Below are 25935 nucleotides of genomic sequence, written 5' to 3' on the forward strand. Positions count from 1 at the left end.
AGGGAGAGAGCAGCAGACTGAGGGTCAGTCTCAGCGGAGGGAGAGAGCAGCAGACTGAGGGTCAGTCTCAGCGGAGGGAGAGAGCAGCAGACTGAGGGTCAGTCTCAGCGGAGGGAGAGAGCAGCAGACTGAGGGTCAGTCTCAGCGGAGGGAGAGAGCAGCAGACTGAGGGTCAGTCTCAGTGGAGGGAGAGAGCATCAGACTGAGGGTCAGTCTCAGCGGAGGGAGAGAGCAGCAGACTGAGGGTCAGTCTCAGTGGAGGGAGAGAGCATCAGACTGAGGGTCAGTATCAGCGGAGGGAGAGAGCAGCAGACTGAGGGTCAGTCTCAGCGGAGGGAGAGAGCAGCAGACTGAGGGTCAGTCTCAGCGGAGGGAGAGAGCAGCAGACTGAGGGTCAGTCTCAGCGGAGGGAGAGAGCAACAGACTGAGGGTCAGTCTCAGCGGAGGGAGAGAGCAGCAGACTGAGGGTCCGTCTCTCAACATCCTTCCTCTCTCTCTTTCCTCAACTGACTCTGACCAAAAACGGACACCGTCTTCCAGCTGATGGCGAAACTCGAGTCGCACCACATTATTTCTGCCTCAGGCACAAATTCACGCTGTTACTCCTACGAACAGAGAAAGTGAAATATTCCTTGATCTTAAAAAAGACCCAAACTGCTAATAATAATAATAACAACACAAGCCTATAGACACACTGTCCTCCTCATTCATTACTGCTGCAGTGCTTGTTGTAGTCATTCATTACTGCTGCAGTGCTTGTTGTAGTCATTCATTACTGCTGCAGTGCTTGTTGTAGTCATTCATTACTGCTGCAGTGCTTGTTGTAGTCATTCATTACTGCTGCAGTGCTTGTTGTAGTCCTTCATTACTGCTGCAGTGCTTGCTGTAGTCCTTCATTACTGCTGCAGTGCTTGTTGTAGTCATTCATTACTGCTGCAGTGCTTGTTGTAGTCCTTCATTACTGCTGCAGTGCTTGTTGTAGTCATTCATTACTGCTGCAGTGCTTGTTGTAGTCATTCATTACTGCTGCAGTGCTTGTTGTAGTCATTTATTACTGCTGCAGTGCTTGTTGTGGTCATTCATTACTGCTGCAGTGCTTGTTGTAGTCATTCATTACTGCTGCAGTGCTTGTTGTAGTCATTCATTACTGCTGCAGTGCTTGTTGTAGTCATTCATTACTGCTGCAGTGCTTGTTGTAGTCATTCATTACTGCTGCAGTGCTTGTTGTAATCATTCATTACTGCTGCAGTGCTTGTTGTAGTCATTCATTACTGCTGCAGTGCTTGTTGTGGTCATTCATTACTGCTGCAGTGCTTGTTGTAGTCATTCATTACTGCTGCAGTGCTTGTTGTAGTCATTCATTACTGCTGCAGTGCTTGTTGTAGTCATTCATTAATGCTGCAGTGCTTGCTGTGGTCATTCATTACTGCTGCAGTGCTTGTTGTAGTCATTCATTACTGCTGCAGTGCTTGTTGTGGTCATTCATTACTGCTGCAGTGCTTGTTGTAGTCATTCATTACTGCTGCAGTGCTTGTTGTAGTCATTCATTACTGCTGCAGTGCTTGTTGTGGTCATTCATTACTGCTGCAGTGCTTGTTGTAGTCATTCATTACTGCTGCAGTGCTTGTTGTAGTCATTCATTACTGCTGCAGTGCTTGTTGTAGTCATTCATTACTGCTGCAGTGCTTGTTGTAGTCATTCATTACTGCTGCAGTGCTTGTTGTAGTCATTCATTACGGCTGCAGTGCTTGTTGTAGTCATTCATTACTGCTGCAGTGCTTGTTGTAGTCATTTATTGCTGCTGCAGTGCTTGTTGTAGTCATTCATTACTGCTGCAGTGCTTGTTGTAGTCATTCATTACTGCTGCAGTGCTTGTTGTAGTCATTCATTACTGCTGCAGTGCTTGTTGTAGCGCTGAGTGGAAATAGGAAGAAAACTCATTTTATGGCTGATAAAAGTGTTGAATACAAAGTGTTGACAATGCTGAGTAAGAACTTAAACATAAACTCACTCATAAAAACAGCAGCTCTTTGCTGTATTCGTTGACAGTCTCTCTGTAGTCATGGTTTTAAATGTTTTGAAATCTCACAGTATCAACTTTGCTGTAGCTTTCTTTATGCCTGCTACGTTACTGCAGACTCGGTCATCTGAGCAATCTGATTGGCCAGCGGTGACATAGTGCACTTGATTTCCTCTCCAGGCCCACCGGGAAGGCAGAGTTTGTACCTTCAGAAACATGAAATGGCAACAGTTTGCCTACCCGGCGCGCAGGGCAGCTGAATTGGCTGCACCTACCACCAACAGGAACACAAGGCTTTATCGTTGGGTTTTTACAGAAATGTTTGGCGATCGAAAGAAGGAACAGCATGACAAAAAAACGCTCATTGTGATTCACGAATCCATAGAATCAAATCACTTCTGGGAAGAAAAAAACAACACAAAGAGCTATCTATCCAAAAGGAAGATGTATGGATAAACCACTTCTACAACCTGTTCAGCCATATAACAAAGAACCAAAAGCAAAAACATGTATACTGAACAAAAATATAAACGAAACATGTAAAGTGTTGGCCCCATGTTTCATAAGCAGAAATAAAAGATCCCAGAAATGTTCCATACGCACAAAAAGCTTATTTCTCTGAAATGCTGTGCACATCCTTGTTAGTGAGCTTTTATTTCTCCTTTGCCAAGACAATCCAACCCCCTGACAGGGGTGGCATATCAAGTAGCTGAATAAACAGCATGCTCATTATACAGGTGCACCTTGTGCTGGGGACAATAAAAGGCCACTCTTAAATGTTCAGTTTTGTCACACAACACAATGACACAGATGTCTCCATTTTTAGGGAGCGCACAATTGGCATGCTGAATGCAAGAATGTCCACCAGAACTGTTGCCAGAGAATTGAACGTTAATTTCTATACCACAAGCTGTTGTTTTAAAGAATTTGTCAGAACCTCCAATGGGCCTCACAACTGCAGATTACCTGTAACCACGCCAGCCCAGGACCTCACATCCGGTTTCTTTACCTGCAGGATCATGAGACAAGCCACCCGGACAGCTGATGAAACTGAGGAGTATTTCTATCCCCCTTTTGTGGGGAAAAACTCGTTCTGATTGGTCAGTCATGTGCAACCCATAGATTAGGGCCTAATGAATGTATTTACATTGACTGATTTCCTATATGTAACTCAGTAACTGTAACTCAGTAACTGTAACTCAGTCAAATCTTTGAAATTGTTTCGTTTATATTTCTGTTCAGCATACATGATCATTTACTTAGAATCAGCTATTAAACACTACCTTAACCCACTTGATTCTCCAACTACATTGGATGAGCCACAGAACAAAATACAAACCCTCCGACCCAAAAAGGCCTGTGGTGTTGATGGTATACTAAACAAAGTGATAAAATGTACAGACCACAAACTCAAATAGGCTTTTCTTAAACTCTTCAGCATTATCCTCAGGTCTGGCATCTTCCCTAATATGTGACACAATTCAGGAAACTAGGCATATGTCGCAAGTCACGACTTCACAGGAGAGCTGTTTGAACGTAATTATTATATATTTTTTAATCAAAATGCATTTCCTTCTTGAACAAGTTAACTTTCATGTGCCTTAACAAACTTGTATGCCTTCTGTAAATATGAATACCATTGTTAAGTTGCAAGCCTTGTTAAGCTGTTGAGGACAGAGGTAGCTCGCGGAACGCCGGTGCCAGACAGGTTAAGACACAGAAAAAGGGAGCAACCTTCACACTAGCCATGATTGGCTGAGATAATGAGTGGGCTGGACATGCTGAGGGAGGAGTTCGGATTGGTCGGCCATAGAAGCTTGTCAGTCGGTGTTGGTAATCCTGTTGAACGCAGCTTTAAAAAATAATGTATTGTGTAGTGGAGCTGCATAAGTGTGTCTCTCCACTTTCTGAAGGATCAAGTTGTGAAATCAGTGGAATTAGAGTGTGATAGATAAAGAGATGGAGGAAACACCTGTCTCTGGATTACATCTTCAAACTAAGGGCAACCGTGGCATGGCCTCTGTGATAGGGAGACGCGTCCATCACGCACGGTGATGTATACAGGTGAGATAGTCTAGCGTTAGCTAGCTAACGTTATATTTTAAGATATTACACGTTTTCTAATTTTGACAGAAAGTGGTTTCATTTCAAACTAAATTGCTTTGGCAATTTAAACACACACTGCATTCGGAAAGTATTCAGACCCCTTGACTTTTTCCACATTCTGTTACGTTACAGCCTTATTCTAAAATTGATTAAATCGTTTTTTCCCTCATCAATCTACACACAATACCCCATAATGACAAAGCAAAAACAGGTTTTTAGAAATGTTTTCTAATTTATTAAAAACAAATAACAGATAACACATTTACATAAGTATTCAGACCCTTTACACAGTACTTTGTTGAAGCACTTTTGGCAGCAATTACAGCCTCGAGTCTTCTTGGGTATGATGCTAAAAGCTTGGCACATCTGTATTTGGGGAGTTTCTCCCATTCTTCTCTGCAGATCCTGCACAGCTGTTTTCAGGTCTCTCCAGAGATGTTCAATCGGGTTCAAGTCCGGGCTCTGGTTGGGCCACTCTAGGATATTCTGAGACTTGTCCTGAAGCCTCTCCTGTATTGTGTTGGCTGTGTGCTTAGGGTCGTTGTCCTGTTGGAAGGTGAACCTTCGCCCCCCAGCCTGAGGTCCTGAGCACTCTGGAGCAGGTTTTCATCAAGGATCTCCTTTGTACTATGCTCCGTTCATCTTTCCCCTCGATCCTGATTAGTCTCCCAGTCCCTACCTCTGAAGAACACCCCCACAGCATGATGCTGCCACCACCATGCTTCACCGTAAAGATCGCGCCAGGTTTCCTCCAGACGTGAGGCTTTGCATTCAGTCCAAAGAGTTGAATCTTGATTTCATCAGACCAGAGAATCTTGTTTCTCATGGTCTGAGAGTCCTTTAGGCAAACTCCAAGCGGGCTGTCATGTGCCTTTTACTGAGGAGTGGCTTCCGTCTGGCCACTCCACCATAAAGGTCTGATTGGTGGAGTGCTGCAGAGATGGTTGTCTTTCTGGAAGGTTCTCCCATCTCCACAGAGGAACTCTAGAGCTCTGTCAGAGTGACCATCGGTTTCTTGGTCGCCTCCCTGACCAAGGCCCTTCTCCCCCGATTGCTCAGTTTGGCCGGGCGGCCAGCTCTAGGAAGAGTCTTGGTCGTTACAAACTTCTTCCATTTAAGAATGATGGAGTCCACTGTGTTCTTGGGGACCTTCAATGCTGCAGTCATTTTTTGGTACCCTTCCACAGATCTGTGCCTCGACACAATCCCGTCTCGGAGCTCTATGGACAATTCCTTCAACCTCATGGCTTGGTTTTCACTCTGACCTGCACTGTCAACTGGGGAACCTTATATAGAAAGTTGTGTGCCTTTCCAAATCATGTCCAATCGATAGAATTTACCACAGGTGGACTTCAATCAAGTTGTAGAAACATCTCAAGGATGATTAATGGAAACATGATGCACCTGAGCTCGTTCTCATAGCAAATGGACTGAATACTTACAGAAATAAATGTTTCACTTGTGGAAAAAGTCAAAGGGTCTGAATACCTTTAAAAGGCGCAAAGTGTTTCCCATGCCAATTTAGCCCTTTGAAATGAATGGGGGGGGGGGGGGGGGAGAAGAGAGAGAGAGAGAGAGAGAGAGAGAGAGAGAGAGAGAGACAGAGACAGAGAGAGACAGAGAGAGATAGAGAGAGAGAGACAGAGAGAGAGACAGAGAGAGATAGAGAGAGACAGAGACAGACAGAGAGAGACAGAGAGAGAGAGAGAGAGACAGAGAGAAAGAGAGAGATAGAGAGACTGGATCCCCTATTCCCTCAGCTAATAAATGCTGAGGGTGGGCCGTTTATGACACACAGCCTGCTGATAGATTCTGGAGCATGGCGGTTTGGAGCCCAAAGGATCCATTTATTCTCACCAGCTAAACCCACCTGGACTCTCACATTTATCTATTTTTCTGTCACCACACACACACACAAGGAGTGCTAGGACTGCTAAACGCAGGTTTTTTTCTGAATTATTCAGGAACAGCTTCTATACTGAGGCTCAGCCCTATCTGACCCATCAGTATTGGTATCAACACTGACTCATCAGATGAACCACAACACTTAGCATGATGACCATACCTCAGACATTAGCTGTAAGCCCTCACAGCTTTATCTGGAACATATAAACACATCAGCTCAACTGTACCACCAACATGACCTTTCATAGCCTCAACCACTCCATCCCTACAGCACATTTTCTCAAAGAGACACGACATAAATCACCAATTAATTCACCCACTTTACCTGGCAGGGTCACAGTGCACACTATGACCACACAACCACAGCAGAGCGGAGTCAACCCACACACACACACACACACACACACACACACACACACACACACACACACACACACACACACACACACACTTATAGCGTTGGGCCAGTAACCGAAAGGTTGCCAATTATAATCCCTGAGCGAAGGTGAAATATCTGTCGATGTGCCCTTAACCCTAATGCTCCAGGGTTGCTGCTGATAATGGCAGACACGTGACCCCGCTCTCCGAGAGTGTCCCAGGGAGAGTGTCCCAGGGAGAGTGTCCCAGGGAGAGTGTCCCAGGGAGAGTGTCCCAGGGAGAGTGTCCCAGGGAGTGTCCCAGGGAGAGTGGGATATGCAAAATCACTTTTCCAGTTTTACTATCCTACCACACACACCTGGACCCAATAAAGCTATGCACTCTCTAATTATAGGAAAACGCCATCCAAAAACAATCTTTTGGTATTTGCTTCATTAGTACAATGTAGACATTGTCCAAACATGTTTTGCTTCATATGATGAATTCTGTATTAACATATCTTGATTGACGACAAGCAAAACATTGTGGGACAATTTCAACTAATTTCAACTAATACAAAAATAACATTTTGGAGTTTTCCTTTAAGTGGCCTAGTGTTCTATCCAATGTCCTACACCAACCCCACAGTGACTACCCCAGATAGCCCCACAGTGACTACCCCAGATAGCTCCACAGTGACTACCCCAGATAGCTCCACAGTGACTACCCCAGATAGCCCCACAGTGACTACCCCAGATAGCCCCACAGTGACTACCCCAGATAGCCCCACAGTGACTAACCCAGACAGCCCCACAGTGACTACCCCAGACAGCCCCACAGTGACTACCCCAGATAGCTCCACAGTGACTACCCCAGATAGCTCCACAGTGACTACCCCAGATAGCTCCACAGTGACTACCCCAGATAGCTCCACAGTGACTACCCCAGATAGCCCCACAGTGACTACCCCAGATAGCCCCACAGTGACTACCCCAGATAGCCCCACAGTGACTACCCCAGATAGCTCCACAGTGACTAACCCAGCTAAACGCTCAGAACTCTTGTGTTTCATAATTTTCCTTCAAGAGGCTGACTGTATCTCCCAGGAGAAAGCAGCAGAGTGAGTGAAACAGCTCCTCTGTCTCTCTACATGTAGTGATACTGTCTGGTCCAAACCAGTAGAACATTGTTGCTGCCTGTAGCAGTGAAGACAAGGGAAGCCAGCGGACATCTGGCCTTCCTCGACAACAAAACAAAATCAAAATCAGTGTTGCGCTAAACTGAGTGAGTATAACTGTGAATGGTCTCGGCACACCAAAAAAAAAGTGTCAACGGAAGCCAGCTTGGATTTGGCTTCACTCCTATCAAATCCCATTGAGAGCATATATGTCATTGACAGATACACTTGAATTGTTGCATGTCATTGTGTTGTTGTCTTCCGGTGGCTAGCGAGCCAGCTAGGTAAAATTGGCCCTTTCCTAAACGGATGCAACTTGTGGTAATTCTCCATGGTTCTAAATCAATAGTTGTTTAGTAGTCTAAAAATGTCAGAAACATTAACTTGCTTGACCATGCTGTAGGTCATGTAACTGTCTGTTACTGTACATGCAATATACTTTGCGGACTTCACTGGACAGATGTTGCTCTCCGGTTTTGTGATAAAACAAAATGTCTGGTAGAATTTATTCTGCCACTGTGTCTTCTCATTGTCTCAGCCTTAGGCCTATATATCAAGACATATCGTGTCAAGACATATGATCTAACAGGTTATAGCGCAAACAACGCAATTATCACAACACATACTGTAGGTTGGAATATGGCTTTGGGGGGGGGGGGGGGGGGGGGCCTTCCCCAGGGATGTTACCCACACACCACTACTACATGTGCGTTATTCAGTAATCAGTGAAAGTAAAGTCTGTTATTTATATTCCATTTTGTGGTGTGACCTTGAGGTTTTGTCTGTGGGGATCTTTCCAGTAAAACTTCACTATCCTTGTCACATGACGTAGGATGGGTCTGTCAGAGCTGTCGCCTGTCATCTGTGCTGACGTGTTTAAATAAAGATTTCGAGAGAATGGACGCACACTGCTTACCTGGTGGGACTTTGTCTCTGTGTGAACTTAAACAGAGAGGGACAGAGTCTCTACAGACACACGTCTCAGATACACACACATAGTTCTCTGTGGAGTTGTCTGTGTGTCTGGGCTGAGAGGTAGTGATTGGGGAGCGGCCTTGCGGCTGTGTTGAGTTAGAGGTGATCTGGGAAGACTCTGCCTCAAATGGAACTGTCACTCAAACTATGGCCTGGGGATGGCTTTCTCTCCAAACTCTCATAGTCTCACGTCACAATTAGATGTTCATCCCTGTCTCTCAAATGTCAAATTTCAAAGTGTTTAAGGTTAACTTTAGGCATTAATTCCGAATTCTTAAGGTTAAGCATTAACTCCAAAGGGTTAAGGTTTGGGATAGGCTTAAAACAAAAAAATAACTTTCTATTGCTGATACCAACATGCAACCTTTTAAACCAGAGGCAGACGCCATCCCCATTCGAAACCTACTTCAAGGTAACAGCGCTCACTGTTGCCCCTAGTGGCCAGTTTCCACATCTCCCGACGTCCTCAGACATCGATGGACATCGAATACTGACAATGGTGATCTCCCACCCTTTAATTTACGGATAGCCAGGGGAAAGCTCCAACACTCAGACATAATTTACAAATAAAGCATGTGTGTTTAGTAAGTCCTCCAGATCAGAGGCAGTAGGGATGAACAGGGATGTTCTCTGTTTAGTGAGTCCTCCAGATCAGAGGCAGTAGGTGACCAGGGATGTTCTCTGTTTAGTGAGTCCTCCAGATCAGAGGCAGTAGGTGACCAGGGATGTTCTCTGTTTAGTGAGTCCTCCAGATCAGAGGCAGTAGGTGACCAGGGATGTTCTCTGTTTAGTGAGTCCTCCAGATCAGAGGCAGTAGGGATGAACAGGGAAGTTATCTTGATAACAGCCTGAATTAGACTATTTCCTGTCCTGCTAAGCATTCTAAATGTAAGTACTTTTGGGTGTCGGGGAAAATGTATTGAGTAAAATGACATTATTTTCTTTAGGAATGTAGGGAAGTAAAAGTTGTCCAAAATATGAATAGTAAAGTACAGATCCCCCCCCCCCCAAAAAAAAAAAATTGTTAAGTAGTACTTTAAAGTTTACTTAAGCACTTTACACCAGTGGTAACAGCATTGCAAAGTCATAGAGGATATCATTCATGTTACCATGCATGGCAGTAGTAAGAAACGATGCATGTCCCCACACTCAGCATTTATCTCTTTATCTAGATACAGTTGAAGTCGGATGTTTACATACACCTTAGCCAAATACATTTAAACTCAGTTTTTCACAATTCCTGACATTTAATCCTAGTAAAAATTCCGTCTTAAGGTCAGTTAGGATCCCCACTTTATTTTAAGAATGTGAAACAGACAGAATAATAGTAGAGATAATTATTTATTTCAGCTTTTATTTCTTTCTTCACATTCCCAGTAGGTCAGAAGTTTACATACACTCAATTAGTATTCGGTAGCATTGCCTTTAAAATGTTTAACTTGGGTCAAACGTTTCGGGTAGCCTACCACAAGCTTCTCACAATAAATTGGGTGAATTTTGACTCATTGCTCCTGACAGAGCTGGTGTAACTGAATCAGGTTTGTAGGCCTCCTTGCTTGCACACGCTTTTTCCGTTCTGCCCACAAATGTTCTATGGGATTGAGATCAGGGCTTTGTGATGGCCACTCCAATACCTTGACTTTGTTGTCCTTAAGCCATTTTGCCACAACTTTGGAAGTATGCTTGGGGTCATTGTCCATTTGGAAGACCCATTTGCGACCAAGCTTTAACTTCCTGACTGATGTCTTGAGATGTTCCTTCAATATACCCACATAATTTCCCTGCCTCAAGATATCATCTATATTGTGAAGTTAACCAGGCTGTCATGCAGCAAAGCACCCCCACAACATGATGCTGCCACTCCCGTGCTTCACGTTTGGGATGATGTTCTTCGGCTTGCAAGCCTCCCTCTTTTTCCTCCAAACATAACGATGTTCATTATGGCCAAACAGTTTTATTTATGTTTAATCAGACCAGAGCACATTTCTCCAAAAAGTATGATCTTTGTCCCCATGTGCAGTGGCTTCTTCCTTGCTGAGCGGCCTTTCAGGTTATGTCGATATAGGACTCGTTTTACTGTGGATATAGATACTTTTGTACCTGTTTCCTCCAGCATCTTCACAAGGTCCTTTGCTGTTGTTCAGAGATTGATTTGCACTTTTCGCACCAAAGTACGTTCATCTCTAGGAGACAGAACGCGTCTCCTTCCTGAGCGGTATGACGGCTGCATGGTCCCATGGTGTTTATACTTGTGTACTATTGTTTGTACAGATGAACGTGGTACCTTCAGGCATTTGGAAAATGCTCCTAAGGATGAACCAGACTTGTGGAGGCCTACAGATGTCAATTAGCCTATCAGAAGCTTCTGAAGCCATGACATAATTTTCTGGAATTTTACAAGCTATTTAAAGGCACAGTTAACTTAGTGTATGTAAAGTTCTGACCCACTGGAATAGAGTGAATTATAAGTGAAATAATCTGTCTGTAAACAATTGTTGGGAAAATTACTTGTGTCATGCACAAAGTAGATGTCCTAACCGACTTGCCAAAACTATAGTTTGTTAAGAAGATATTTGTGGAGTGGTTGAAAAAACAGTTTTAATGACTCCAACCTAAGTGTATGTAAACTTCCGACTTCAACTGTAGGAAAGGTCTTTATCTAGACAGGAAAGGTCTTTATCTAGACAGACAGGAAAGGTCTTTATCTAGACAGGAAAGGTCTTTATCTAGACAGGAAAGGTCTTTATCTAGACAGGAAAGGTCTTTATCTAGACAGACAGGAAAGGTCTTTATCTAGACAGACAGGAAAGGTCTTTATCTAGACAGACAGGAAAGGTCTTTATCTAGACAGACAGGAAAGGTCTTTATCTAGACAGACAGGAAAGGTCTTTATCTAGACAGGAAAGATCTTTATCTAGACAGACAGGAAAGGTCTTTATCTAGACAGGAAAGGTCTTTATCTAGACAGGAAAGGTCTTTATCTAGACAGGAAAGGTCTTTATCTAGACAGGAAAGGTTTTTATCTAGACATGAAAGGTCTTTATCTAGACAGGAAAGGTCTTTATCTAGACAGGAAAGGTCTTTATCTAGACAGACAGGAAAGGTCTTTATCTAGACAGACAGGAAAGGTCTTTATCTAGACAGACAGGAAAGGTCTTTATCTAGACAGGAACGGTCTTTATCTAGACAGACAGGAAAGGTCTTTATCTAGACAGACAGGAAAGGTCTTTATCTAGACAGGAAAGGTCTTTATCTAGACAGGAAAGGTCTTTATCTAGACAGGAAAGGTCTTTATCTAGACAGGAAAGGTCTTTATCTAGACAGGAAAGGTCTTTATCTCCTCCTGCCTCATATATTTATCTTTCTTTCTCTCAGAGGAGATGAAGTATTCAGAACCAATAAAAACTCAAACACACGCCTCTTTAGTTTACTCTCGTGTCTTTGGTAGGATATATGGAGTGTGTGTGTGTGTGTGTGTTTGTGTGTATGTGTTGGAGAACAAAAGGAAAACTTCAGAGCGTCTCATCTCAAAGCCTGACCTTTCCACTCCGCCGTTACCCAGCATTCCCTCTGCTCCGACGTGATGCCCATGCAGAGGGCTGCTGCTCTCCACACACACACACACACACGCGCGCCCGCACTGGCATTTCAGAGGTCCAGTGTCCTCTAGCACCAGTCCTGACTAATCGGACTAAGTTTTTCAGGTGTGAATCACCAGAGATTACTACTTGACCAGAGGAAGCCTGTTATTATAGATCACTTAAACTCCCCTTTATGATACTATTTCATTATCTGTGTGTGCTTGTGGACTGCCGATCCAGTGACAGAAGGGAAGGGAGAAGAGAAAGGGAGTGAGAAAAAGGAAGAGAGAGACTGACACACTGACAGCCACATCAGACAGCAACAACACCTGGAACCTGTCAAACCAACAGATATCACTTTAACCATAGCAACCTTTCTCTCTCTGTCTCCTCACCCTCTCCTACACTCTCTCTGAGGACAGAGGAACAGCGTAGCCTCATGGTAATGTAATCCAGTGTTTCCTCTATGTTAATGTGAGAACGGCAGCAGATGGACTGAGCTGAGAGGTTAATGCAGATAGTGTCTGTCCTCCAGCCATATCTATTGACTGACACACACACACACACACTAGGAGGGTGGTGAGGGGAGGACAGCTCATACTAATGTCCTGGAAACCATGTGTTTGATGTATTTGATACCATTCCACTCCAGTCATAACCACAAGCCCATCCTCCCCAATTAAGGTGCCATCAACCTCCTGTGACACACACACGTCCGTCCTGGCAGCAGACACCTTATTCTGTACATCACCTGTCCTTGACTGCAGTGTATGCATGTGTGTGTTCTGACCTTGAAGAGTGAGCGGCAGACGTATTCGTACACCATGCTCTTCAGACTGGCCTCCAGGGCTGCTATCCTGGCCTCCGTAGTCTCTGCCTCCTGGGGATGGGTGATAGACAGATGGATGACAGCTGTCAGTTACATTGTAAAACAAACGAGTCACACGGCAGTGTGATTTGTTTACCCTTCACGGCAGTGTGATTTATTTACCCTTCAAGGCAGTGTGATTTATTTACCCTTCACGGCAGTGTGATTCATCCACCCTTCACGGCAGTGTGATTCATCCACCCTTCACGGCAGTGTGATTCATCCACCCTTCACGGCAGTGTGATTCATCCACCCTTCACGGCAGTGTGATGTATTTACCCTTCACGGCAGTGTGATTTATTTACCTTTCTCGGCAGTGTGATTTATTTACCTTTCTCGGCAGTGTGATTTACTCACCCTTCACGGCAGTGTGATTTATTTACCCTTTCTCGGCAGTGTGATTTATTTACCCTTCACGGCAGTGTGATTCATCCACCCTTCACGGCAGTGTGATTCATCCACCCTTCACGGCAGTGTGATTCATCCACCCTTCACGGCAGTGTGATTCATCCACCCTTCACGGCAGTGTGATTCATCCACCCTTCACGGCAGTGTTACATCCACCCTTCACGGCAGTGTGATGTATTTACCCTTCACGGCAGTGTGATTTATTTACCCTTTCTCGGCAGTGTGATTTATTTACCCTTCACGGCAGTGTGATTTATTTACCCTTCACGGCAGTGTGATTTATTTACCTTTCTCGGCAGTGTGATTTATTTACCCTTCACGGCAGTGTGATTTATTTACCCTTTCTCGGCAGTGTGATTTATTTACCCTTTCTCGGCAGTGTGATTTATTTACCCTTCACGGCAGTGTGATTTATTTACCCTTCACGGCAGTGTGATTTATCCACCCTTCACGGCAGTGTGATTTATTTACCCTTCACGGCAGTGTGATTTATCCACCCTTCACGGCAGTGTGATTTATCCACCCTTCACGGCAGTGTGATTTACTCACGCTTCACGGCAGTGTGATTTACTCACCCTTCACGGCAGTGTGATTTATTTACCCTTCACGGCAGTGTGATTTATCCACCCTTCTAGGCAGTGTGATTTATTTACCCTTCACAGCAGTGTGATTTATTCACGCTTCACAGCAGTGTGATTTATTTACTCTTCTCGGCAGTGTGATGTATTTACCCTTCACGGCAGTGTGATTTATCCACCCTTCACGGCAGTGTGATTTATTTACCCTTCACGGCAGTGTGATGTATTTACCCTTCACGGCAGTGTGATTTATCCACCCTTCACGGCAGTGTGATTTATTTACCCTTCACGGCAGTGTGATTTATCCACCCTTCACGGCAGTGTGATTTACTCACCCTTCACGGCAGTGTGATTTATTTACCCTTCACGGCAGTGTGATTTATTTACCCTTCACGGCAGTGTGATTTATCCACCCTTCACGGCAGTGTGATGTATTTATCTTCACGGCAGTGTGATTTATCCACCCTTCACGGCAGTGTGATTTATTGATGTGTTGAGGATGTGCCAATAGTGATATGTGCTAAAAACATGGAAGAAAGTTAGCAGAACTCTCTCACCCTATTCCCCCTCTCTCTATTCCCCCTCCTCTCCAGACTCTCTATTCCCCCTCATCCCCAGACTCTCTATTCCCCCTCCTCTCTAGTCTCTCTATTCCCCCTCCTCCCTCTCTCTATTCCCTCTCCTCTCCAGACTCTCTATTCCCCCTCCTCTCCAGTCTCTCTATTCCCCCTAATATCCAGTCTCTCTATTCCCCCTCCTCTCCAGTCTCTCTATTCCCCCTCCTCCCCAGTCTCTCTATTCCGCCTCCTCCCCAGTCTCTCTATTCCCCCTCCTCCCCAGTCTCTCTATTCCCCCTCCTCCCCAGTCTCTCTATTCCCCCTCCTCTCCAGTCTCTCTATTCCCCCTAATCTCCAGTCTCTCTATTCCCCCTCCTCTCCAGTCTCTCTATTCCCCCTCCTCTCCAGTCTCTCTATTCCTCCTCCTCCCCAGTCTCTCTATTCCCCCTCCTCTCCAGACTCTCTATTCCTCCTCCTCCCCAGTCTCTCTAATCCCCCTCCTCCCCAGTCTCTCTATTCCCCCTCCTCCCCAGTCTCTCTATTCCCCCTCCTCCCCAGTCTCTCTATTCCCCCTCCTCCCCAGACTCTCTATTCCCCCTCCTCCCCAGACTCTCTATTCCCCCTCCAATCTAGTCTCTCTATTCCCCCTCCTCCCCCTCTCTCTATTCCCCCTCCTCTCCAGTCTCTCTATTCCCCCTCCTCTCCAGTCTCTCTATTCCCCCTCCTCCCCAGTCTCTCTATTCCCCCTCCTCTCCAGTCTCTCTATTCCTCCTCCTATAGTCCCTCTGTCTTCCCTGTGTGTAGAAAACACACCCATTACACGGTCTCCCCCTCTATCTCTCATTCAGAGCACATCTCAATGGGAACACGACCGTCTGAAGGCCCCATCAACTGCAGTGCACGGACAGAACTAATTCTCCTCAATTACACACACACACACACACAATGTTTGAAGTTCTCCTTGAAGTGGCGGCTGGGTTGGGGGTCGCCAGTAAAGCTGTCAGAGATGGTGTGGAATTGAGTCATCATAGGGAAGGGTGCAGGGTTAGAGCCTGCTCTGTCCAATTTCCACACACGCAAACACACACACACACACACACACACACACACACACACACACACACACACACACACACACACACACACACACACACACACACAAACAAACCATGTCATGTCCAATTACACCAAAGTCCCAAGGTATAGGGATCAGAGAAATAAATAAAGTGGAGAGAATCAAGCCAAGCCTCTCTCCCTTACTGCCTTCATCTCTATGACCCCAGTATCTCTCCTTTACTGCCTTAATCTTTATTCTCTATGACCCCAGTATCTCTCCCCCTTACTGCCTTCATCTCTATTCTCTATGACCCCAGTATCTCTCTCCCTTACTGCCTTCATCTCTATTCTCTATGACCCCAGTATCTCTCCTCTCTCCCCCTTACGGCCTTCATCTCTATGACCCCAGTATCTCTCCTCATCTCTCCCCCTTACTGCCTTCATCTCTATTCTCTATGCCCCCAGTAGCTCTCCTCATATCTCTCCCTTACTGCCTTCATCTCTATTCTCTATGCCCCCAGTAGCTCTCCTCATCGCTCCCCCTTACTGCCTTCATCTCTATGAACCTAGTATCTCTCCTCATATCTCTCCCTTAATGCCTTCATCTTTATGACCCCAGTATCTCTCCTCTCTCCCCCTTACTGCCCTCATCTCTATGAACCTAGTATCTCTCCTCATATCTCTCCCTTAATGCCTTCATCTCTATGCCCCCAGTATCTCTCCTCATATCTCTCCCTTACTGCCTTCATCTCTATGACCCCAGTATCTCTCACTTACTGCCTTTATCTCTATTCTCTATGACCCCAGTATCTCTCCCCCTTAATTCCTTCATCACCATTCTCTATGACCCCAGCATCTCTCCCCCTTACTGCCTTCATCACCATTCTCTATGACCCCAGTATCTCTCCCTTACTGCCTTCATCTCTATTCTCTATGACCCCAGTATCTCTCCTCATTTCTGCCCCTTACTGCCTTCATCTCTATGACCCCAGTATCTCTCCTCATCTCCCCCCTTACTGCCTTCATCTCTATGCCCCCAGTATCTCTCCTCTCTCCCCCTTACTGCCCTCATCTCTATGACCCCAGTATCTCTCCTCATCTCTCTCCCTTACTGCCTTCATTTCTATTATCTATGCCCCCAGTATCTCTCCTCATATCTCTCCCTTACTGCCTTCATCTCTATACCCCCAGTGTCTCTCCTCATCTCTCTCCACATTACTGCCTTCATCTCTATTCTCTATGCCCCCAGTATCTCTCCTCATCTCTCTCTTACTGCCTTCATCGCTATGAACCTAGTATCTCTCCTCATATCTCTCCCTTAATGCCTTCATCTCTATGCCCCCAGTATCTCTCCTCATATCTCTCCCTTACTGCCTTCATCGCTATGACCCCAGTAATTCTACCTTACTGCCTTCATCTCAATTCTCTATGACCCCAGTATCTCTCCCCCTTACTGCCTTCATCACCATTCTCTATGATCCCCTGTATCTCTCCCTTACTGCCTTCATCTCTATTCTCTATGACCCCAGTATCTCTCCCCCTTACTGCCTTCATCACCATTCTCTATGACCCCAGTATCTCTCCTCATATCTCTCCCTTACTGCCTTCATCTCTATGACCCCAGTATCTCTCCCTTACTGCCTTCATCTCTATTCTCTGTGACCCCAGTATCTCTCCTCATATCTCTCCCTTACTGCCTTCATCTCTATGACCCCAGTATCTCTCCCTTACTGCCTTCATCTCTATTCTCTATGACCCCAGTATCTCTCTCCCTTACTGCCTTCATCTATATTCTCTATGACCCCAGTATCTCTCCCCCTTACTGCCTTCATCACCATTCTCTATGACCCCAGTATCTCTCCTCATATCTCTCCCTTACTGCCTTCATCTCTATGACCCCAGTATCTCTCACTTACTGCCTTTATCTCTATTCTCTATGACCCCAGTATCTCTCCCCCTTAATTCCTTCATCACCATTCTCTATGACCCCAGCATCTCTCCCCCTTACTGCCTTCATCACCATTCTCTATGACCCCAGTATCTCTCCCTTACTGTCTTCATCTCTATTCTCTAGGACCCTAGTATCTCTCCTCATATCTCTCCCTTACTGCCTTCATCTCTATGACCCCAGTATCTCTCCCTTACTGCCTTCATCTCTATTCTCTATGACCCCAGTATCTCTCCTCATCTCTCCCCCTTACTGCCTTAATCTCCATGACCCCAGTATCTCTCCTCATCTCCCCCCCTTACTGCCTTCATCTCTATGACCCCAGTATCTCTCCTCATCCCCCCCCCTTACTGCCCTCATCCCTATGACCCCAGTATCTCTCCTCTCTCCCCCTTACTGCCTTCATCTCTATGACCCAAGTATCTCTCATCATCTCCCCCCCTTACTGCCCTCATCTCTATGACCCCAGTAGCTCTCCTCTCTCCCCCTTACTGCCTTCATCTCTATGACCCCAGTATCTCTCCTCATCTCTCTCCCTTACTGCCTTCATCTCTATTATCTATGCCCCCAGTATCTCTCCTCATATCTCTCCCTTACTGCCTTCATCTCTATTCTCTATGCCCCCAGTATCTCTCCTCATCTCTCCCTTACTGCCTTCATCGCTATGACCTCACTATTTCTACCTTATTGCCTTCATCTCAATTCTCTATGACCCCAGTATCTCTCCCCATTACTGCCTTCATCACCATTCTATATGACACCAGTATATATCCTCATCTCTCCCCCTTACTGCCTTCATCTATATTCTCTATGACCCCAGTATCTCCCCCCCTTACTGCCTTCATCACCATTCTCTATGACCCCAGTATCTCTCCCTTACTGTCTTCATCTCTATTCTCTAGGACCCTAGTATCTCTCCCCCTTACTGCCTTCATCCCCATTCTCTATGACCCCAGTATCTCTCCTCATATTTCTCCCTTACTGCCTTCATCTCTATGACCCCAGTATCTCTCCCTTACTGCCTTCATCTCTATTCTCTGTGACCCCAGTATCTCTCACTTACTGCCTTCATCTCTATTCTCTATGACCCCAGTATCTCTCCCCCTTAATTCCTTCATCACCATTCTCTATGACCCCAGTATCTCTCCCCCTTACTGCCTTCATCACCATTCTCTATGACCCCAGTATCTCTCCCTTACTGTCTTCTATCTCTATTCTCTAGGACCCTAGTATCTCTCCTCATATCTCTCCCGTACTGCCTTCATCTCTATTCTCTATGACCCCAGTATCTCTCCTCATCTCTCCCCCTTACTGCCTTAATCTCCATGACCCCAGTATCTCTCCTCATCTCCCCCCTTACTGCCTTCATCTCTATGACCCCAGTATCTCTCCTCATCTCCCCCCCCTTACTGCCCTCATCCCTATGACCCCAGTATCTCTCCTCTCCCCCCCTTACTGCCTTCATCTCTATGACCCCAGTATCTCTCCTCATCTCTCCCCCTTACTGCCCTCATCTCTATGACCCCAGTATCTCTCCTCTCTCCCCCTTACTGCCTTCATCTCTATGACCCCAGTATCTCTCCTCATCTCTCTCCCTTACTGCCTTCATCTCTATTATCTATGCCCCCAGTATCTCTCCTCATAACTCTCCCTTACTGCCTTCATCTCTATGCCCCCAGTATCTCTCCTCATATCTCTCCCTTACTGCCTTCATCTCTATGCCCCCAGTATCTCTCCTCATCTCTCTCCACATTACTGCCTTCATCTCTATTCTATATGCCCCCAGTATCTCTCCTCATATCTCTCCCTTACTGCCTTCATCTCTATTCTCTATGCCCCCAGTATCTCTCCTCATCTCTCCCTTACTGCCTTCATTGCTATGACCCCACTATTTCTACCTTATTGCCTTCATCTCAATTCTCTATGACCCCAGTATCTCTCCCCCTTACTGCCTTCATCACCATTCTATATGACACCTGTATTTATCCTCATCTCTCCCCCTTACTGCCTTCATCTCTATTCTCTATGACCCCAGTATCTCTCCCCCTTACTGCCTTCATCTCTATTCTCTATGACCCCAGTATCTCTCCCCCTTACTGCCTTCATCACCATTCTCTATGACCCCAGTATCTCGCCCCCTTACTGCCTTCATCACCATTCTCTATAAGGAATACCTAGGATAGGAATACCTAGGATAGGATAAAGCAATCCTTCAGACCCCCCCCCTTAAGAGATTTAGATGCACTATTGTAAAGTGGCTGTTCCACTGGATGTCACAAGGTGAATGCACCAATTTGTAAGTCGCTCTGGATAAGAGCGTCTGCTAAATGACTTAAATGTAAATGTAAATGTCTCTATGACCCCAGTATCTCTCCCTTACTGTCTTCATCTCTATTCTCTAGGACCCCAGTATCTCTCCTCATCTCTCCCCCTTACTGCCTTCATCTCTATGACCCCAGTATCTCTCCTCACCCCCCCCCCCCCTTACTGCCCTCATCCCTATGACCCCAGTATCTCTCCTCACCCCCCCCCCTTACTGCCCTCATCCCTATGACCCCAGTATCTCTCATCTCTCTCCCTTACTGCCTTCATCTCTATTATCTATGCCCCCAGTATCTCTCCTCATATCTCTCCCTTACTGCCTTCATCTCTATTCTCTATGCCCCCAGTATCTCTCCTCATCTCTCCCTTACTGCCTTCATTGCTATGACCCCACTATTTCTACCTTATTGCCTTCATCTCAATTCTCTATGACCCCAGTATCTCTCCCCCTTACTGCCTTCATCACCATTCTATATGACACCAGTATATATCCTCATCTCTCCCCCTTACTGCCTTCATCACCATTCTATATGACACCTGTATTTATCCTCATCTCTCCCCCTTACTGCCTTCATCTCTATTCTCTATGACCCCAGTATCTCTCCCCCTTACTGCCTTCATCACCATTCTCTATGACCCCAGTATCTCGCCCCCTTACTGCCTTCATCACCATTCTCTATAAGGAATACCTAGGATAGGAATACCTAGGATAGGATAAAGCAATCCTTCAGACCCCCCCCCCCCCCCCCCCCCCTTAAGAGATTTAGATGCACTATTGTAAAGTGGCTGTTCCACTGGATGTCACAAGGTGAATGCACCAATTTGTAAGTCGCTCTGGATAACAGCGTCTGCTAAATGACTTAAATGTAAATGTAAATGTCTCTATGACCCCAGTATCTCTCCCTTACTGTCTTCATCTCTACTCTCTAGGACCCTAGTATCTCTCCTCATATCTCTCCCTTACTGCCTTCATCTCTATGACCCCAGTATCTCTCCCTTACTGCCTTCATCTCTATTCTCTATGACCCCAGTATCTCTCCTCATCTCTCCCCCTTACTGCCTTCATCTCTATGACCCCAGTATCTCTCCTCACCCCCCCCCCCTTACTGCCCTCATCCCTATGACCCCAGTATCTCTCCTCACCCCCCCCCTTACTGCCCTCATCCCTATGACCCCAGTATCTCTCATCTCTCTCCCTTACTGCCTTCATCTCTATTATCTATGCCCCCAGTATCTCTCCTCATATCTCTCCCTTACTGCCTTCATCTCTATACCCCCAGTATCTCTCCTCATCTCTCTCCACATTACTGCCTTCATCTCTATTCTCTATGCCCCCAGTATCTCTCCTCATCTCTCCCTGACTGCCTTCATCGCTATGACCCCAGTATTTTTACCTTACTGCCTTCATCTCTATGCCCCCAGTATCTCTCCTCATCTCCCCCCCCCCTTACTGCCCTCATCTCTATGACCCCAGTATCTCTCCTCTCACCCCCTTACTGCCTTCATCTATATGACCCGAGTATCTCTCCTCATCACTCCCCCTTACTGCCTTCATCTCTATGACCCCAGTATCTCTCCTAATATCTCCCCCTTACTGCCTTCATCTATATGACCCCAGTATCTCTCCTAATCTCTCCCCCTTACTGCATTCATCTCTATGACCCCAGTATCTCTCCTCATCACTCCCCCTTACTGCCTTCATCTATATGACCCGAGTATCTCTCCTAATATCTCCCCCTTACTGCATTCATCTCTATGACCCCAGTATCTCTCCTAATCTCTCCCCCTTACTGCATTCATCTCTATGACCCCAGTATCTCTCCTAATATCTCCCCCTTACTGCCTTCATCTCTATGACCCCAGTATCTCTCCTAATATCTCCCCCTTACTGCCTTCATCTATATGACCCCAGTATCTCTCCTCTCTCCCCCTTACTGCCTTCATCTCTATGACCCCAGTATCTCTCCTCATCTCTCCCCCTTACTGCCCTCATCTATATGACCCCAGTATCTCTCCTCTCTCCCCCTTACTGCCCTCATCTCTATGACCCCAGGATCTCTCCTCATCTCCCCCCCTTACTGCCCTCACTCTATATGACCCCAGTATCTCTCCTCATCTCTCCCTTACTGCTTTCATCTCAGCTCTGAGACCAATCAGAAATCATACATAGCTCACAGTACACACACACACACACACACACAAGCCGAGCGCAATGTTCAGCGACACACACAACTCAGGCTGTTGTACAGTGTGTGAACTCTCGTTGGGGTGAGACTAAGCGCTAATTCCCCAAATCCCGTGGGTTCTCTTTGTAAACGGTGCCATCCAGGAATGTCGCCAAGCAGCAGCTGGTCACCGTAGCAACAGGCAGCCAAACTGTGTGTGTGTTTATTTCAGAAGATGGAAAGGTTGAGGTGGGCTGAGAAGATAAATATCTAGCAAATGGGAATAAGTGTGTCTGTGTGTGAGGGGCCAGTCCCTCCTGATCCCATTATCCCACCATGACTACACCCAGTACCTCCTGAACCCATTATAGTACCATGACTACACCCAGTCCCTCCTGATCCCATTATAGTACCATGACTACACCCAGTGAGAGAGGAGTTTGATGGGAGGAGAGAGGGGTCTGATGGGAGGAGAGAGGGGTCTGATGGAAGGAGAGAGGGGTCTGATGGGAGGAGAGAGGGGTCTGATGGGAGGAGAGAGGGGTCTGATGGGAGGAGAGAGGGGTCTGATGGAAGGAGAGAGGGGTCTGATGGAAGGAGAGAGGGGTCTGATGGAAGGAGAGAGGGGTCTGATGGGAGGAGAGAGGGGTCTGATGGGAGGAGAGAGGGGTCTGATGGGAGGAGAGAGGGGTCTGATGGGAGGAGAGAGGGGTCTGATGGGAGGAGAGAGGGGTCTGATGGGAGGAGAGAGGGGTCTGATGGGAGGAGAGAAGAGTCTGATGGGAGGAGAGTGAAGGTCTGATGGGAGGAGAGAGGGGTCTGATGGGAGGAGAGAGGGGTCTGATGGGAGGAGAGAGGGGTCTGATGGGAGGAGAGAGGGGTCTGATGGGAGGAGAGAGGGGTCTGATGGGAGGAGAGAGGAGTCTGATGGGAGGAGAGAGGAGTCTGATGGGAAGAGAGAGGAGTCTGAGAGAGGAGTCTGATGGGAGGAGAAAGGGGTCTGATGGGAGGAGAAAGGGGTCTGATGGGAGGAGAGAGGGGTCTGATGGGAGGAGAGAGGGGTCTGATGGGAGGAGAGAGGGGTCTGATGGGAGGAGAGAGGGGTCTGATGGGAGGAGAGAGGAGTCTGATGGGAAAAGAGAGTGGTCTGATGGGAAGAAAGGAGAGGGGTCTGATGGGAAGAAAGGAGAGGGGTCTGATGGGAGGAAATATAGGGAGCTCAGAGGGGCTGGAGAAGGTTAGGAGAGAATGTCAACACAGCTGAACCCTTCCTCTCCGTCTGGCTGGGGACACTCTGCAAATACAGGATTAACGTCCCTGTGTGTGTGTGTGTGTGTGTGTGTGTGTGTGTGTGTGTGTGTGTGTGTGTGTGTGTGTGTGTGTGTGTGTGTGTGTGTGTGTGTGTGTGTGTGTGTGTGTGTGTGTGTGTGTGTGTGTGTGTGTGTTACCTTCTTGCTCTGCAGTGCTCTCTGAAACAGGCGTAGGAAAGAGGCCAGGCTGAACCGGTACATGTTGTTGATCCTAGAGAGGTCCGTTATGACAAAATAAATCTTACTGGCACTTTCAGCTAACGGCAGGTAGGCATCACGCTCCTGGGGAAAGATGGAGAGAGAGGGAGAGACAGAGGGAGGGGAAGGGAAGGGAGAGGAGAAAGACCAAGAGGGAGGTGGGAGGAAAGAGGAGGAAGAGGGAGGCGAGAAGATGAAGATGTAAGGGAGAAGAGAAGAGGAGAAAACGGGAGGTGAGAGAAGAGGGTGGGGAGAGAAGAGAAGAGGGAGGTGATAAGTGGGATGGGAGAAGAGGAAGAGGAAGGAGAGAAGACGAAGAGGAAGAGGAGGGGAGAAGAGGGAGAGAGAGGGGGGGAGAGAGAGGGGAGAAGAGGGAGGGAAGAAGATGAAGAGGAATGAAAGAAGGTGAAGAGAGAGGGGAGGAAGAGGAGGGGTGAAGAGAGAGGGGAGGAAGAGGGAGGGGAGAAGAAATTCAGTGGAATGAACAAGAAAGGGTGAGAAAATAACAGGAAATAGGAAAGAGGCAGTGAAAGAGGAGAGAGAGCAAGAGAGATATAAGGACAGGGGGAATGTGATAACAGGGGGAATGTGAGAGCAGGGGGAATGTGATAACAGGGGGAATGTGAGAGCGGGGGGAATGTGAGAGCAGGGGGAATGTGAGAGCAGGGGGAATGTGATAACAGGGGGAATGTGAGAGCGGGGGGAATGTGAGAGCGGGGGGAATGTGAGAGCGGGGGGAATGTGAGAGCAGGGGGAATGTGAGAGCAGGGGGAATGTGAGAGCGGGGGGAATGTGAGAGCGGGGGGAATGTGATAACAGGGGGAATGTGAGAGCGGGGGGAATGTGAGAGCAGGGGGAATGTGAGAGCGGGGGGAATGTGAGAGCGGGGGGAATGTGAGAGCAGGGGGAATGTGAGAGCGGGGGGAATGTGAGAGCGGGGGGAATGTGAGAGCAGGGGGAATGTGAGAGCGGGGGGAATGTGAGAGCGGGGGGAATGTGAGAGCAGGGGGAATGTGAGAGCGGGGGGAATGTGAGAGCGGGGGGAATGTGATAACAGGGGGATGTGAGAGCGGGGGGAATGTGATAACAGGGGGAATGTGAGAGCGGGGGGAATGTGAGAGCAGGGGGAATGTGAGAGCGGGGGGAATGTGAGAGCAGGGGGAATGTGAGAGCGGGGGGAATGTGAGAGCGGGGGGAATGTGAGAGCAGGGGGAATGTGAGAGCGGGGGGAATGTGAGAGCGGGGGGAATGTGAGAGCGGGGGGAATGTGATAACAGGGGGATGTGAGAGCGGGGGGAATGTGATAACAGGGGGAATGTGAGAGCGGGGGGAATGTGAGAGCAGGGGGAATGTGAGAGCGGGGGGAATGTGAGAGCGGGGGGAATGTGAGAGCGGGGGGAATGTGATAACAGGGGGATGTGAGAGCGGGGGGAATGTGATAGCGGGGGGAATGTGAGAGCGGGGGGAATGTGATAGCGGGGGGAATGTGATAGCATGGGGAATGTGATAGCGGGGGGAATGTGATAGCGGGGGGAATGTGATAACGGGGGGAATGTGAGAGCGGGGGGAATGTGAGAGCGGGGGGAATGTGATAACGGGGGGAATGTGAGAGCGGGGGGAATGTGAGAGCGGGGGGAATGTGATAACGGGGGGAATGTGATAGCGGGGGGAATGTGATAGCGGAGGGAATGTGATAGCGGAGGGAATGTGAGAGCAGGGGGAATGTGAGAGCAGGGGGAATGTGAGAGCGGAGGGAATGTGAGAGCAGGGGGAATGTGAGAGCAGGGGGAATGTGAGAGCAGGGGGAATGTGAGAGCAGGGGGAATGTGAGAGCAGGGGGAATGTGAGAGCAGGGGGAATGTGAGAGCAGGGGGAATGTGAGAGCAGGGGGATGTGAGAGCAGGGGGAATGTGAGAGCAGGGGGAATGTGAGAGCAGGGGGAATGTGAGAGCAGGGGGAATGTGAGAGCAAAAATGGGGAGGTGTGGTGTGAGAAAGGGAGGAAATCAGATAGGGGAGAGAGAGAGAGAAAGAGGGAGGAGAGATAGGGAGAGGGAGGAGAGATAGGGAGAGGGAGGTGTGAGCAAGAGGGAGGAGAGAAAGGAGACAGAGAGAGAGAGGAGAGAGAGAGGGAGGAGAGAGAGAGGGAGGGAGGAGAGAAAGGAGAGAGAGGAAGAAGAGAGAGAGGAGCGATAGAGAGAGAGAGGAGCGAGAGGGAGGAGAGAGAGAGAGAGGGAGGAGAGAGAGAGGGAGGAGAGAGGAGAGAGACAGTCAGAACTGGTATCACACTGCCCCCTAGAGGAATAATTATATTTTCCTCATGCACAAACAGAGGTACAGGTACGCGCACACACACACACACACACACAGACACACACAGACTTGAGCACACCTCAACTCCATCC

General features: G+C 47.4%; 1 protein-coding gene across 1 annotated transcript in view; it reads right to left on the reverse strand.

Annotated features, from left to right (window-relative positions):
- LOC129832535 (cytoplasmic dynein 2 heavy chain 1-like) overlaps positions 1-25935 on the reverse strand; it is a 166436-nt gene that overhangs the window by 16951 nt on the left and 123550 nt on the right. Inside the window, exons 72-73 of the mRNA XM_055896654.1 lie at positions 23472-23615; positions 12912-13001 (exon numbers count right to left, since the gene is read on the reverse strand). Coding sequence (XP_055752629.1) covers positions 12912-13001; positions 23472-23615 — 234 coding nt within the window. The remainder of the gene's footprint in view (positions 1-12911; positions 13002-23471; positions 23616-25935) is intronic.

This window comes from Salvelinus fontinalis, chromosome 33, assembly GCF_029448725.1.
Source record: "Salvelinus fontinalis isolate EN_2023a chromosome 33, ASM2944872v1, whole genome shotgun sequence".
NCBI lineage: Eukaryota > Metazoa > Chordata > Actinopteri > Salmoniformes > Salmonidae > Salvelinus > Salvelinus fontinalis.